This window comes from Gigantopelta aegis, chromosome 4 (genome assembly GCF_016097555.1).
Source record: "Gigantopelta aegis isolate Gae_Host chromosome 4, Gae_host_genome, whole genome shotgun sequence".
In the NCBI taxonomy this organism is placed as follows: Eukaryota; Metazoa; Mollusca; class Gastropoda; order Neomphalida; family Peltospiridae; genus Gigantopelta; species Gigantopelta aegis.
Window position 1 is genome coordinate 84,322,966 of NC_054702.1, and position 16,919 is coordinate 84,339,884.

At 35.5% G+C, this 16,919-nt stretch overlaps 1 protein-coding gene across 2 annotated transcripts; it reads right to left on the reverse strand.

Annotated features, from left to right (window-relative positions):
* Positions 1 to 2,664: 2,664 nt before the first annotated feature.
* Positions 2,665 to 15,808, reverse strand: LOC121371264 (thiosulfate sulfurtransferase-like). 2 transcript variants are annotated; one of them, XR_005957781.1, is made up of 9 exons: positions 15,673 to 15,808; positions 12,689 to 12,846; positions 11,961 to 12,156; positions 9,884 to 9,979; positions 9,404 to 9,551; positions 7,910 to 8,008; positions 7,483 to 7,607; positions 4,044 to 5,980; positions 2,665 to 3,983 (listed from the first exon to the last, which is right to left on the reverse strand). XR_005957781.1 is itself a non-coding variant. In XM_041497018.1 (8 exons), exons 2-8 carry the CDS (start codon positions 12,838 to 12,840, stop codon positions 5,912 to 5,914), a joined length of 885 nt encoding a protein of 294 aa, XP_041352952.1. In that variant the 5' UTR covers positions 12,841 to 12,846; positions 15,673 to 15,808; the 3' UTR covers positions 2,665 to 5,911. The 2 variants fall into 2 exon arrangements, 1 of the variants encoding a protein (XP_041352952.1); XM_041497018.1 differs by having other exon boundaries at positions 2,665 to 5,980.
* Positions 15,809 to 16,919: the final 1,111 nt, after the last annotated feature.

Consider the following 16,919-nt stretch of genomic DNA (forward strand, 5'->3'; position numbering starts at 1 on the left):
CACACACACACACACACCTGACAATCATCACTTGGTGTTTTTTGTCAATAATTTTAATTTGGCATGACATAATTAAACACAAAGGATAACCAGTGTTTTGGAAATAGCAAAACTTTTCTCTGCAATTTGTACAAATATTGGTCAAGATACATGCATAAATAAATCAATAAGCCTACTCATCCAGAATGAAGAATGCTGTCTGCTCACAAAAATTGGAAATTATATATTCTCCATTTTGTTTTTCCTACATACATTCAAAACTATGACAAAATAATCAAATATGAATTTAGGATAAACTAAATATGTTAAACTCTGTAAGCAGACACTCCCAACTGTTTTCGCGGTGCGAGTAGACGTGTCTACGTGCGCTCTCGAGTTTCCCCCCCCCCCCCCCCCCCCCCCCCCCCCCCCCCCCCCCCCCCCCCACACCTGGGAGGATTGATAGCCAGTTTTGGGGCTCTGCTGGAGTTCCTGGTTACCTATACCGGGACACGGGCGACCATGTCTTTGGTATATGGTGACCCGCCTCCAAAGAAGAGGAATGGAGGGAGTGGAAGAGGAAGGAGGAAGAAGAAAGGCATGCCAGGGACGGCTCGGGGGGGATCAAAGCTGGCGGCTCAATGGCCAGTGGCGGTCCTGTCTGCGTCGCCGCCCCCACCTACTTCTCCGAAGAGGACAGGACCGCCATTGACGCCCACGTCCCCGGATGCTATATACTTGCAGCTGGACATCGCGATGTGCTAGGCTCCATGGGCGGTACCACCGACCTCCACTCCATGGGTGCTGACTCCAGTGAAGCGGTCAACTATACCGACCGCTCCCGTTGAGTCGGCGCTGGACCAGTTGTTGTTGCGGCGGTGGCGAAATGGAAGGCAACATCACCAACCACCCAGCCAGCCAAGATGAAGCAGCCACCACCGCCCATCACTCCCCCTGAGGAAGACAACTGGGTCTTAGCCGTCAATGGATCTGATGATACTTTGGGGCAGTTACTTCAACACAGACTGGAGACCAATAGACGACGGCAGCCACTACGAACTGCACAACAAAGTCTTCATAAAGGCATACATAGAGTAGTCGTCACGCACAGGAGGGACCAGACCTTCAGGCAGTGCATCTTCAATAGGTCTATCCACAAGATGATCAGTGCAGTCTGCGGCCCCGGCTACTCCACTGTGGTTCGGACTTTGCGACGACAATATCTGCTGTCGTCACTCCGGGACTCTCCAGTCTCCCCGATGTAGAGTGCAACCTTACCTAGGACAGGTAACCTCCTTTTTGGGCTTAGTTGGACTTTAAAATGTTTGGCCGCAGCTCCAAATTCTTATGTTTATTTTTTTATAAACAGTCCAACGCACTTTACTTTGGCACAATTGCTCAAATCACCGTAAAACCTTTTAGGCCGAGCACTCAAAAAACTTACTTACCCTACCCCCCCCCCCCCCACCTCCGGTCCCCGACTTAGTCACTGGTGAAAATTAGAGATTAAGCCCATGATAGGCATGTGTGAAACCTTCGTGGTATATATGCATGTTAAAAACTGTACCTGACCTGACCTGTAAGCAGATGACACTCTTCACTGTTGTTTTATTTATATCATGAGCAATACTTTCATAAATTGCATATAAAAATAAAACTTTTGTTATTTATGTAACACTTTTCTTTTTCTTTTACATCAATCAAAACTGATATAGTTGATGAAAAAAAGGGCTGGTACAGGGTATAGAACGTGAATACTGGGATAAGAGTTTCACATGAAACTTCCCCCCCCCCCCCCCCCCCCACCCACTCACCCTACTCCACCCATCTCAAAACAAAAGAATCTTATTTTCACCTCAACACATGGTTTTGTTTTAAATGTTTCAGGGCTAATGCTTGAGAAAAAATTGTGTTTAATGACACCACTAGAACACACTGATTTATTAATCATTGGTTAATGGGATGTCAACCATTTGGTAAGTTTGACATATAGTGTTAGAGAGGAAAGCCACTACATTTTTTCATTAGTAGCAAGTCGTGGTGCACTGGCTGGAACAACGAGGATCGATCCTAGACGGACTGTGTATCAAGCAAATGCAAAGAAAGAAAGAAATGTTTTATTTAACGATGCACTCAACACATTTTATTTACGGTTATATGGCATCAGACATATGGTTACGGACCACACAGATTTTGAGAGGAAACCTGCTGTTGCCACTTCATGGGCTACTCTTTCCGATTAGCAGCAAGGGATCTTTTATTTGCACTTCCCACAGGCAGGATAGCACAAACCATGGCCTTTGTTGAACCAGTTATGGATCACTGGTCAGTGCAAGTGGTTTACACCTACCCAATGAGCCTTGCAGAGCACTCGCTCAGGGTTTGGAGTCGGTATCTGGATTAAAAATCCCATGCCACGACTGGGATCCGAACCCAGTACCTACCAGCCTGTAGACCGATGGCCTAACCACGACGCCAGTTCAAGCAAATGCTTTACCACTAGGCTATGTCCCGCTCTTATTACTTAAGAAAACATTTGAGGGGAATATATAGAAGTCTTTACATACTCTAATGAAAAACTTTCAGATTTGGTCTTTCAGCAGAACATCTGGGCTACGTTCAGCCACACCAAGCAGAAAAACATCAGCTAGACTGATGTATAACAATAATAAAGAAAACAAAAACTAAATGTAATAAAAATTGTTTATTTTCAAAAGCTATTTAAAATACTATAGAAAAACTATTTAAAAAAACAGAGACTCATATGACAGTGTTATAGGAATTTTATACCAAATTTTACTGAAAGTAATTAATTTATAATATTAGAAGTGAAGAATAAAGGTAACAAGGTAAGTAATACATGTATATATAATATAATATTTTTTTAATGCTTAGTAAAAATGGCACAGTTGTTAAAAAATATTAAACAATCATAAGGATATTAGCAACATCATTTAATATGATGTACTTTTTCAAACATACACAGAAATTAATTTTTATCATTGAATTGCCTGAAAGTTAAATAACATCATTCACATAGAGGGGTCAACCCTCTAACACACTCTGCCTCCCCAATGTCAAATTCTTTCTGATGCCCTTGTAAAGCTGTAATGTGCAATCCAAAATTAGGAAATCTTTGCTGATTGTATTAAAGTTTTTGTTTAGAGAATTTTTTTTAATCACTGAATAAGTTATACTTTTGAACAACTGGACTAAGCTAATTATCACTGCCAAAAGAGGACAGAGTCGACTAACAATAAAAAATATTCATAACAAGCAAAATACTTTAAAATATACTATTATTAAGTTAGACATGCAATAATATTATGTCAATTCATCAAAATAAAGATCAATATTGACATTCATTGATTGCACAATACAACACCATAATCTCATGTTAATTTTTTTTTTTTTACATGTAATGTAATTACCATCATAGTTAAACAAATCAAATATATCCATTTTCCACTAAGTTAAAGACAAAACCTAGTAAATATTTTATTTAAAAAAATGCATTTGTAATGTGCAGTGATGATAAAAACGGCCAACTAATGTGATCTTATGTTATATGAAATTGATTCCACCTAGGTGACTAAAGCAATATCAGATAAATATGTCTTAAGTATATACTAAATAATATATTCCTTTGAACCATGACATGCTTGACTCCAAACGACAGCGATAGATCAGTTGGAATGCTTCAAGCAGGTATTAGTATATCAGCAATGTTGCCAGACATTTTGATGTGACATGATTGAGAACACCTAGATTTGGTGTGACATGATTGAGAACACCTAGATTTGGTGCGACATGATTGAGAACACCTAGATTTGGTGCGACATGATTGAGAACACCTAGATTTGGTGCGACATGATTGAGAACACCTAGATTTGGTGCGACATGATTGAGAACACCTAGATTTGGTGCGACATGATTGAGAACACCTAGATTTGGTGCGACATGATTGAGAACACCTAGATTTGGTGTGACATGATTGAGAACACCTAGATTTGGTGCGACATGATTGAGAACACCTAGATTTGGTGTGACATGATTGAGAACACCTACATTTATCTATTGACTAAATATCACTGGCTCCACCAGAGTCCTGAATTGCAACCCTCCAAAACCAGTTTCAACCAGCCACCATTATTGCCCATCAGTTACATATCACTAACCACAATTTAAGAAATCACACAATATGGTTAGTGGTGTTTATGGTCATTGTGAGGTCAGCACATATGCAGACCCATAATATCACATTTAATGACACAAACTTCCTTCGTAATGATGCATTTATCTTGTTCCATATTGTCTGTCAGGTTAATAAAACAAGCGTCCTGAGAGTGCTGCTAAAGCAATACATGTCATCTACTGGGCCCCAACAAATATTAGCATTTCCTAAATACAAGAAACATAACTGTGAAAAAATGTGTAAATCGCCATGAAAGTTTAAATTTGATTTGTAACAATACATGATAAAGCTATATAAAAAAAAATCATCTCAATATCTTCAGGCACAGCAAAACAAATCTTAAAAACAAAAGAAAAAAAAAGAAGAAAAAGTCAAGGGCCATAACTGTGAAAAATGTGTAAATTGCCATGATGTCAAACCTATTCTATAACAGAACATGATAAAGCTATACATAAAATTTCAACTCAATAGTTTGATGCACTGCCAAAAAATAATACAACTGCCATTTCATGTTTATGAAAAAAATAAAATTAAACATTTTCAAGAAAATCTCTGTATATTATATATTATGTAAGTGTAACCTATCTCACAATGGAAACATTAAATAAATGAAACTCAAGTTTCTACTAGAGTGAAATGCTTGAAAATTACATGCATGTTTTTTGAAAGTTAAACATGCATGTAATTTTCAAGCATTTCTAAGACAAATAAAATTAAATATAATATAAATGTAGTTACAAGTTTTAATTTTACCATTTTATAATAGTTTGTAATTGGTGGAATTTGCAATATGTACACTAAAATATAGTGTCAAATATTGCAATACTAGTACAAAACGTATCACAATACTTAACCCATGATACAATGTGTATTGTGATACCTCATTCACAATGTTTTCCCAGTAAAATAAGAAGTTGAAGCTTAGGTGAATTGATATAAATATAAGGCATAAACCTGATTAAAAGTAAAACACTGATTAGACACAGTTTTCATGTAGAAATATCACATCACAGACATACTGACATAAGCAGGCAAGGGGAAATAACTTGTCAATAAGTACATAACCAGTACAAATTGATACCGGTAAATGAATACAAAATTTATATAGGAATCGATACATGGTCAAAATAGGAATGAATACACCAGCAGTAGTATCGTGATGTATTGATGCATCGGTATATCATGTCACCTCTACTAATACATAGCGTTAGATGGTTTCAAAAAATGCCAACAGTTCTAACGACTATTTCTGGTCAAATCAGAATCAAATAGGTTTGTTTTAGTAGACAATAATTATTCCTTTCTATCAGTTAACACAAATACTAAATACACCATTGTGTTTTGGGAGATGGGGTGAGGGTGAATCAAATACCAAAAAAAGTATATTAGTATGTGTATATATCATTAATGGGTGAAGTTATCATGTTAATAATATTCTTAAAAAATATAGTCCCAATGAAAACCTCTTGAGAGCTCTATATCAATGTGGCTGGAATAACTGAAATAGGAACACTATTTGAATTGGTGGGTGAGGACACAATCGCTAGTGGAGGGGGAACACAAGCGAGATGTTTTTCTTTTTAAAGATTAACACAAAACACATACATTTTTGTCCTGACATCCAAACCCCCAGTTCCTATGAACCTTAGTCTTTGTCTTTTTATACTACTGAAGCAAATACAAAACATGTGAATATATTATATCTTGAGTATAATTAAACATCGGATATTTCATTATTTATCTTTCTTTTTTCACCACAGCAACCATGTTGTCGTCTGCTCGCTGTACCCACTCTTTCCATGATCCCTGTGAAAAAAAGTAATTTACTGAAAATTTAATTACATCAGTTCATTTATTAAATGCAGACACTTCAAGTGAAAATACAGTCATTGCATTTTATTTTTATTTTTCATAGGCACAACTGTTTACAGCAAAAAGAATACATGTAATACCCCCCCAAAATAACTAATTAATAGACTTTTTGGTAATTCTTTGTTATTGTAATATTATTTTAGCAAGATTTATCACAGATGACTTCTAAAGATTATTACACTAATATTTGACCTATTTCACCGGGTAAATGCAAAAATTAGGCATATGGTGTGTTCTTTGTGTTTTATAAAAACTACATGTATTGTAGCAAGATTTGTTACACATTGGTTTGTAATGATACTTGTCATTCTGTTCCTTCTAAACTGTTGTTTAAATATTTAAGTTTAACAACATACCTGCCCAAGTTCAAATCATAATTTTTTGTTATTCAGTACTTGTGGTAATTATATTTAAGCAAAACAGTTGAATTTGGTCATTAAAAATGTGTTGGTATACTCATAGGTGTACAGGCTCCTGTTTTTTCACAGGGGCAGACTGGCTTTTGCCCGAATGAACTGAAAATGCCAGAATCTGGATAACAACATTTATTCATATTAGCATGACTGTCAAACAGCTATATAGGGTTGCAAATGAATCACTATGCATTTGAGGGTAAAATGATGGAAATACATGGTAAAAAGGTCTCAGGTTTGCACATTATGCCTGAATAACTGTACAATATTTGCCCAAATTTGAGGTTTTGCTCCAGCATAATGGGGGCAGGTGCTCCCTCTGCACCCCTGTTTCGTACACTTATGAGTATACTCCTCACAAAAAGTTATGTTACAAGCAATGAAGTATGAAAATGAAGTATAAACTGACAATATTCTAAAATGATTTGATGTGGTATTAAACCTTTGCCATCCAGTAAACACTTTATAAAGCAAATTAATTTAATTGTGTTGTGTGCAGAAACATGTATGGCATTCACAAACATTGTTTTGAATGTGGCATTTCAATAGGTGTTGTATTCAAGAGCAGATAACTCTCACAGAACTCGTAACATGGCCAGTATCATATTAGTGTGTGTGTTTACTGAATGGTGAGTCTTTAATAACATCAAATTATTTGTTAAATATTGTCAAATAATATTTCAGTTTTTTCATCGATTGTTTCTGCACAAAAATCTTTACTTTCTGCCTATATAAATACTCAGTAATTTTAAAAGCCTTCCAAACTGTCTGCAGATTACATATAACATAAAAACTTCTTGAGGCAAATAACTCATTAGACACAAACATAATATAAGAATGGAGGCTGGGGAATTTTATTTTCATTTTTTGAAGTGTCTTAAGTGTTTGATACTAGTATATCAAATAATAAAATTAATTTTAAAAAATGCCTCTCAGTTTTTCTGTAATGTTCTGGACTGGACAGTATTTATGCATTCAAGGATCCTCCTCTAGAGTTCTTATTACAGTAAGTATCATACTCACATAGTAGACTGGTACATTCTCCTTCCCCAGACAGTGTGCGGCTGCTGCCAGTCCACAAGCTGTTAACCCAGTCATACAGGAGGCCACCAGTGGCTTGTTCAAATCAATCTCAGCCTTGTCAAACACTAGCAAATAGATTTAATAATAAAAACCTCAGCTTTATATTTATCATAAAAATTTATATTCCAAAATTTATACTCTGTAAATAAGTAATTTAAAATTGAATGTAACAAATTAGAAGAATTATTTTTGAAAACAAAACATGAAATTTTGGCAAATTATTTTGTAAATAAAGGGCTGACAACTTTTTAAAAAGTTATGGCATAGTACATATGTGTTAAATATGATTAGTGGTTTATTTGTAAGATACATTGAACATACACCAGTTTACATACAGACTGCTTACCATTCACATACACGTACTTACATAATTTCAAATCTTTGTCTGATTTGAATGTGCCATCTTCATTAAAAAGGTCTTCAAATGGAATATTTCTCGCACCAGGTATGTGCCCAGTCTTCAGATCTATAAATAATAATAATAATAATAACAACAACAACAACAAGCATTTTAAGAGTACTGCTAAAGCAATACATGTCCCCTACCGGGCCCAACACTTTTTCGTATCTCCTAAATTCAAGGGTCATAACTCTGAAAAGTGGGTAAATCACCATGAAACTTTAACTTGATCTGTAAAGCTATATACAAATGATAAAGCTATATACAAAATTTCATCTTGATATCTCCAGGCATTGCAAAAATCTGGAAAACAAATTTTCACATCTCCCAAGTTCAAGGGCCATAACCATTAAAAATGGGTAAATCACCATGAAAGTCAAAATTGATTTTTAACAGTATGTGATAAACCTATACAAAAAATTTCAACTCAATATCTAAAGGTCTGATGAAAAACAAGTCTTGAAAACAAAATTTAACATCTCCTACATTCATGGGCCATAACTGCGTCAAAAATGGGTAAATCGCCATGAAAGTCAAACTTGATCTGTAACAGTACATAATGAAACTATACACAAAATGTCAGCTCAATATCTCAAAGCCTTCTGCAGAAAACATCTGGAAAACATATGTGGGACGGACAGACAGACGGACGGATGGACAGAGATGAAACCTATAGTCCCATCCGGTTGGACCGGTAGTGGACTAATAATGATAATAGACCACTGGTATACAATTTCATTAGAAGTCTTTGTTTAAACTGAAATCCATTCTTGAATAGAAAGATAAGTCAAAAGCAATTAGAAAACTGGCAAGTTCATCAAGTAATATAATTAACATGTAGTGGAAGAGACTTGCCAAATGAGTGCATGGTTGCAGGATGGAAGCTGACCTCCAAAAAGGCAGATGTTCCATTTGGTAGACAAAACAATTAATTGGGTTATATAAGCCTTATCGAGTAATACTGCTGGAGTGGTGAGTCGGTCCAGTAATGCGGGAGCAGGAACTACCAGTATTGTTATGTGCCCACATCCAATGAAGGTTCAGGTACGCTCATCTCGGGTTTAACCTCGGACTTCGTCAGTGACTAAATAGTGATTCAGTATTGTATACAAATTTCTTATGTCTACCAATTTCATACCAACAACTAATCAATGATTATTATGTCTTTAACTTCCAATATCTTGTATTTCATTGGGCATACCTTTATATAATGTGTTCTTGGATGTTTTCATTGCACAGTACCTGTCTAAGATCTTTGCTTATCTATCAATTTAACACAAACAACAGTTATATCAGTGTTTTAACTACCAATATCTTGAATTTCATTGACAGGTGATTAGTAATGCGATCAACCATGTCTCGATTTATTTTGAGGCATCTGCTTTAAAGAATGTAGACCTGTCTTTTGGGAGAATACCAGATGGAAAAAAACATGAAGATTTAAAATGGCAACATGTATACCTTCTGGTTTTTCTGGCTGTTTATGTCCAGAGAATTCCTCCCAGCTTCTCGAATCCATAATCTGTTCGACCTTACTTTTCACATTTTGCACCATAGCATCATAGTCACGCATTAACTCAAACTTTGGTTTAAGAAGATAATCTGTCTTCTACAAGTAAAATTACAGATGGTATAAACCCCTGCTCATGTATATTTTCTGTACAACCAAGCCAAGCTTAGTACTTAGATTACCAATTTGTTTATTAGCACTAAAAGTCACAATGATTTCCCCCAAAGAGTAAAAAAGAAAATGGATATTGGTGCATTCAAAGTTATAACATAACATAACTATATCTCATCTAGGCCTACTAGATAACTTTCACAGTGTATGTATGTTTAACCAAATAGATACTTAATATGTGTTACAACAGTGTGTCTAACCTACTAAATAATGAAGTACAAAGAGGCTGAAAAATTGGGTTAAAGTCTCAAATTTCCAACCTCAACTTGGGGCTCTTCTGTCGACACTTCGTACCCATCATCCAGCCACTTGTTAAAACCTCCATCAAGCATAGAGATCTTCGAATGACCATACAACTGATTCAAGAAACCAAAATACAATAAGTACAATCATGGTTTTGCTACTTATGCTAGATCTTAATTCATCATTCAAATAAAAAAAATACTTCTCCATGTTAGCTAAATAACAGCAAACATACCATCCTTTAATCAATGGTAATTTTTCTTTGAAGCCACACAAAAAACAGCTTCCATCATACATGGTCACAATACTAATAAAAATCCACCAATAAATATGTATTTCTCTGTAATTTTCTTGATATTAGATTACTAATACATGATACTAGCTACAAATGAAACAGACCAAGTGCAAACTCAAGCTGATAGGACTTTTGCATATATTTAGATTTGTGATAAAATGTTATACTGGGAAGCATAAATAGGGCTGTGGGTAGTAGGGCCTCCACGAGTTCAAAATATTGGACTCAAGTACTCAAGGGTCAAACTCCAGTCAGACCAGAGTACCCGCCATTTACACTAGGTGATAATGAGACTAGGGAATAAATTAAAATAGTATTATGCATCTCAATTCCAGTGCTGAACATGGATGCCAAATCATGCCATTGTATTGCATTTCACATATTCAGGGTTTTTCTTCTTCCAGGTCTCACATTCTTATAATGTAACCGGCGGCAAGCATATCACAAAATGACATAAACAAATATAATTAAATAAGGGTGCTCTTCCTTGCATGGATACTGGAGTCCTGTGAACGGACTCGAGTCTTACTGGACTTGGCCCATGCCCAACTACTCATGGAGACCCTAGTGGGTAGGCTATTAGGTTTAAATTACACACTGATAGGTACTGAGTTTGCATCCAACTTAGAGTGAATATGCATGTCAGTTTGGTGAAAAAAGACCATTAACAAATTTCACTGGCATATCCAGGTTTTTATATTGAGGGGTAGGCAAATAAAAAAGGTGTGATTCGGGGTGGGGGCTTTGCCAGTGACTGACTTCTCTCTCATTAATCACAAACCATCAAATGTATATAAGCATAAAAACTTATTACAATGAATTAACCAGCTTTGGTGACGTAGTGGTTAAGCCGTTGGACTTTAGGTTAGTACATACTGGGTTCACATCCCAGTACCGGCTACCACCCAGAGTGAGTTTTAATGACCTAGTGTTCAGGTGTGACTTCTTTCTCACCAATCACTAACAAATAACCCATTAACCGCTGTCCTGAACATGCAGCTCTTATAGGACAGTGTACTTCAAACGTATTTGGACATAACTAGTCTCAGGATTTAAAATTTTATGGGAAACACTTTTGCTGGTTCCATGCCCTGTGATCATGGGAATCTATTGGAAAATTTGTTTTTCAATGATCATGGTAATGGTGGATTATTTTACATGATAATGGGTTTTAATGGAATTTTGGTTCCATGATTTTGCTATTGGAAACGATTCTTTCCGTTGAATCTGGAGGCCTGAAATAAACACAAAAATTTATTTAAAATAAAAGGAATCAAAATTAATTAAAAGCCACTGACCTAGTTGTTAGGCTGTGTAAAATATGTTTGGCTATGACAGCTTTTTGTTGTTAATTTATAGAAAATGTCTTCATTTAATTATTAATTTTTAGAGATCCAATGTGTTTCTGGTCATGCTGGTGTTTTTAATAAATACAAATTTTATTTTAAAATTAAAAAGGTACCTACCTCAGAAACTAGAGTCAATGGCAATAAAAACCATTACAACCAACCAATAAATTAAGGCCAAATAAAAAAATATGTGTGGTTCTGGTCACATGTGGGGAAAAAAATTGGATAGGTAGGTAGGCTATAATGTTTTTGTTTTTTTAAATTTAATTCCTAAAATCTGCTACATTTGTCTTGCAAAGAGCAGTAAAGTAACATTTTAAACAAATGGTGTGTCCTGTCGCTGTTATGTAGATCAGTAGGTGGGAAAAAAAAAAATTATGGTCAAAAAAAATTAGGGTTGGTTAGGTAACCAGAACTACACATATATTTTTTATTTGGCCTAATAATTACCCTGAACAGCCACCATGTTCTGAGAGATGATCGTGCAGTGATTTGGTCATAGGCTATCACGTGCGTGTCACTAGAGATTCCTAACCTCTGGATGTAGTGATTGAAACAGTTCAGATCAGGCAGATTTCGCTGAATCAGTTTCGTGGGATGGACACATTCATCAAGACTGAAGTACAGAGCGGTTGGGATATGAGATCTGAAATAAAATATCAACTTGTAATGTTATTTAATTAATTGAAGGGGTCATCAAGGGTGGATCTAACATTTTCAAGGGGGGGGGGGGGGAGAAGAGCATTTAAAAAAAAAGACCTCTTGAACCTCTGAGATCCACTAGGACAGTGGAAAGCTACTGGTTTTCACACTAATAATCTGAAGCATCCCAGTGTTTGTGAGAGATATGAAAACTCTATATATCTAAATGCATAGTAAGAAATGTCGGTTCTTTGTTGAAAATAAAGTAGGAAAAAAAGGTCCTTTCCTTTTTAACACAGACAGGATTGTACAAACTTCAGACTTTGATACATCCATATGGAACACTGGATGGAATGAGAAACCCTAATGGGATAAAAAGTGGGTTTATTCTCCAACATACTGACTTGACCTCAGATTAGAACCGTATATGCTAAATCCTAAGCTGGTGATATTAGAACGTTTCAATATTTGTTGCTAGGCGTAATAAACCTTATTTATTTTTTAAATAATTGTAAAATCTTAAGCTTATAACATACTTCTTGTAGTACTCTTCATAAAAGTTAACATCATCCTTGGATTGCCATGTTGTGTCAAGCACTCGGAGTGGTCCGCCCTTGCTAGTTTTACTGAAGAGTTGTTCCTTTAGCCAGTTCGTGCTCACTAATGTGCGTACTCGTGACAAACCCATTCCAGCCTTAAATATATATATATATATATTTATTGTTTTGATCATTAAATTTATGCTTCTAACTTTGTCATCCATAATGAAGAATTCTATGAAGGTGAAGAACTGGCTGCTGGTGACATAAAATATTCTGGTTTCTTTCTATTTTTACCCGAAATTCTTTAATATAAGAAAGCCATATTGTTTCCACTGAATGTCAGATTAGTTTCAATATTCTAGCATTAATTATGATAATGAAATGTTTAAATTAACATGTCAGCATGAAAAGTTAGATTTGTTTAATGAGACCACTAGAGCACATTGATTTACTGAAAGTCAAACATTTGATCATTCTTGCATGTAGTCTTCAGAGATACATCTGCTACATTTTTCATTAGCAGCCCATGCACTTTCCAATAAACAGGACAGGACATACCATAGCCTTTGCTATACTAGTTGTGGGGTCAGGGAAATGTTTAATGGGTCTGTGTACATGGTTCAATCATACAACCCAAGCATATTAGGCAAGCACTCCACTGATCGAGTTAAATCTTGTCCCATGTCTGCACATTAAACGCTATGTAGACAACCCTAGATTCAAAATAAGTGCTCTGTATGTTAATGACAGTGGTGTCAGGTTTCTTCTTGCAGGGTTTGTACAGGTCACCAATGTATAAGGCTAATGCTAGTCATGAGAGAATCCTGTCCTGGACGGAGGAACCGACAAGAGCCGACACCTGCGCCCATACTAGGCGTGCACTACAACAGCTTGCTCTGAATGTGCATGTCCATGGGAGAACTGTCAAAAACGATTAAACTAAATGTTTATGGCATCACAAATCATCAAATGGGAAACAGTGTATATTTTGGATACAGTATTTCCTTGACCTTTCAAATGACAAAATTACATTTTCATAAACTGGCAATTTTCAAAAGACCAATGAATTTAGATTATCAGTTTTTCACAACTCTGCATATCATGATTTTGGTTCTACATAAAAAAAAAAAAATCATAGTCTCAAAGTAAATGTTCATTATTTTGCAAACAAACAGGAAAAATCCAACAAACAATATTCTCAATTAAAAAAAAAACACCTTCCTTTTAACTCCATCCACAAAGGGTCAAATTTTACTTTTTAATAATACAAAATAGGGCACCATTGCAAACTTTTCCTTCAAAAGTTTTCTCAGACAAAAATAATTTCACCCCAATATACAATTTATTACCAACAGTAATTTTACCATCTTATATATACAACGTAGGGCACTACAGCATTTTTCTTGCTGTTGATTTAGAGCAAAACAGTAAGGGCAACCACAGCTATTTGCTGTCTTTGCCATGGCAAAATTTTATTCGTTCATCAATCATGCTTAACTTCATACATCTCTGACATTTTTTGTGACATCACGTTTGCTCTGTGCACTATATGTTTTTTTTTCATTATCAACCTTTGTCACTGCCATTTTGGAATAATTTTAACACCAAATACATTCGGACGACTATATCTGGAGCTACATTCAATTTAAATGTGGTGTTTTGTGTTGGTTGAGAGGGTGGACCTAGGAACTGTTAGATCAGGTCAAAAAGCACATGGACCAACTCCCTGAAATGGGTACATTTAAAAAAAAAATTGTAAATAAATTGTTGAAATAAAAAAGCACTTTATTTTATTGGGTGGTGTGTGGGTTTGGTCAGTATTCGAGATACCTGGGCCCCGTTCCACGAAACGATCTTAGCCCTAAGATTACCGTAAGCCATAGCTAGGCTACCCTATGCACTTAACTAAGTTGATATTAGGGCTAAGATCGCTTTGTGGAACGGGGCCCTGGTCCTTTCCCTTGGAAGTTGGATCCAGCCCTGTGTTGCATTTTCAATGTTAAAAATAATGAATAATGGGATAAAGCAAAATACCCTCCCTAAATTTCAGAAAATGACTGGCGAGAAACAAGGTATCTAATTTCATTGGCCTAAACCTACAACGGCTACCAGTCTTATGGTCACACTCATAGGCACTTGATGACAGGATAATTTAAATATTGTCCATATACCACAATATACCCCTCAAAAAACCCTCTTAGCACGCACTAGCCTACATACAAACCCTTGAAAATATTGCTGTTGTCAAAGAGGAATAGAAAAAAAAAAGAAGAAGGAAAATAATAATAATGATAACCACTAGCACGTAGCCTATATTGTTACACGGCTTAACCTATTAACAAGCGTTTTCCCTACACTGAACGCAAAAATATAAATTTGAAAACTGACTTGAAATAATTGATGTTTAATTAATTAAACATTTCAAATCTTTGAACTGGTTTATGAAGTTGCAATAAAATGTCAAATGTAGATATTATACTAAGTAATTAAAGAACTTACATTTTCAAAGTCGAATATAAAATATGGTCCTGATGAAGTGTTTTTAATACCTGATTATATCAAAGTCATAAGGTATTTTTCAAGAAGCATATGATACAAATTAAGCTCTAAAAGTATTTTTTTACTTTTTTTTTACTTTTTTCTGATGTAGTTTCGTGTTTTAAAATTTGCATTATGGGCGGGGTAAAATCCTCATTTCGTCATGGCCGGGAATAAAACGCGAATCAAAATGCTTAGGATAGGGTGCTGTTAAAAAAAAGAAGAAAAAAAAAGTACTGAATGTTTATCGGACATTGGGCTTTTAATCACAGTGACTAACTCAATGCAGCAACCACCGTATCATGTACTAGTGTCATTTGGAAATGGTTTATTATCCTGTCATCAAGTACCTATGGTCACACTATAATTTATGGGGCAGCTAGGGTCTCAAGTAGGCTAGAGAACACTCGAAATAATCAAATATCTGAAGACAGGCATACCTGTTGAAACGTGACAAAATATCAGTGTAATGTAACCTTCAGCGAGTTCGTCTACACCACATTCCTGAGGATAACCGCACTGTCTATTTTTAGTAAACATTTGCGGTTCTCCAGGTCGCTCACAGTCACAGTTCATGAATCAAAACGACCAACATTAATCAGAGTTACTTCCCTTATACCATAAACGCAGGTAAATAATAAATTAAATATTTGATGTGGTAATTTTAGTTTTGTTATGATTTTTAAATTGGATATAATTTATTTAAAACTGGGCAACACTTTCGTATACCCCCCACTTAATTCATGTTTTTGTTCTAAATATGTTTTCGGATTATAAATAAATTTATTATTTTTCTATGATATTAAATAATGATATTTTAAAAAAGAGAAAAAAAAGAAGTCATTTCAGTTTGGCATGACAAAAACAAAAGGTAAACTTTTGGAAATAACAAATATATTCTGTTTTTATGTGCAGTTAAATGTTTGTCAAGATAAAAATAAAACAGCAGTATTTACCCAGAGTGAAGAATATCATCTTCATGCCCCTGCGCGTGCTGTAACCTCACCGTGGTGCAGGGGTGTAACATTTTCTTTGAGAATGGCCAATACAGCACAAAATTGAAGTTTTGAGTAAAATTCAGTATCCAATTCTGTGATATTTGTGTCTTTGCACAGCTCTTGACACTGTTCTTTACACTCTTTTTGTTTAAACCTTGAATTTTTATATTGATGTTGATCATCACTTTATTTATTTGCATTACCATAGTTTGACACCCAATAGCCGATGTATTTTTCGTGCTGGGGTGTCGTTAAACATTCATTCATTCATTCATTCATCATCTTCATGTACAGGTTTAAAAAAGTTAAAGTTTAGTTTATAAATGACACCACATTCCTACAGACAGGACAGCACATACCACAGCCTTTTATATCAGTCGTGGAGTACTGGTTGGGATAGGGGGAAAACTCATTCAAAGAATTGGCTCCACTGAGGTGGTTCGATCTTCGACACAAGCCCATCAGGGCAGCTAGATCCTATATGCCCACAGAGTTTAAAGTTCAAACGCCTTGAGAAGACAACATTCTTCATTATGGCTTAGTATCAATGTTTTATTTATATCTTCACTAATGTTCTCACAAATTGCAGATAAAAATATAACATTTTTTAAATTTATAAAACACTTGCTTTTCGTTTAATTTTCCAGCCAGTGCTCCACAACTGGTGTAACAAAGGCTGTGGTATGTAC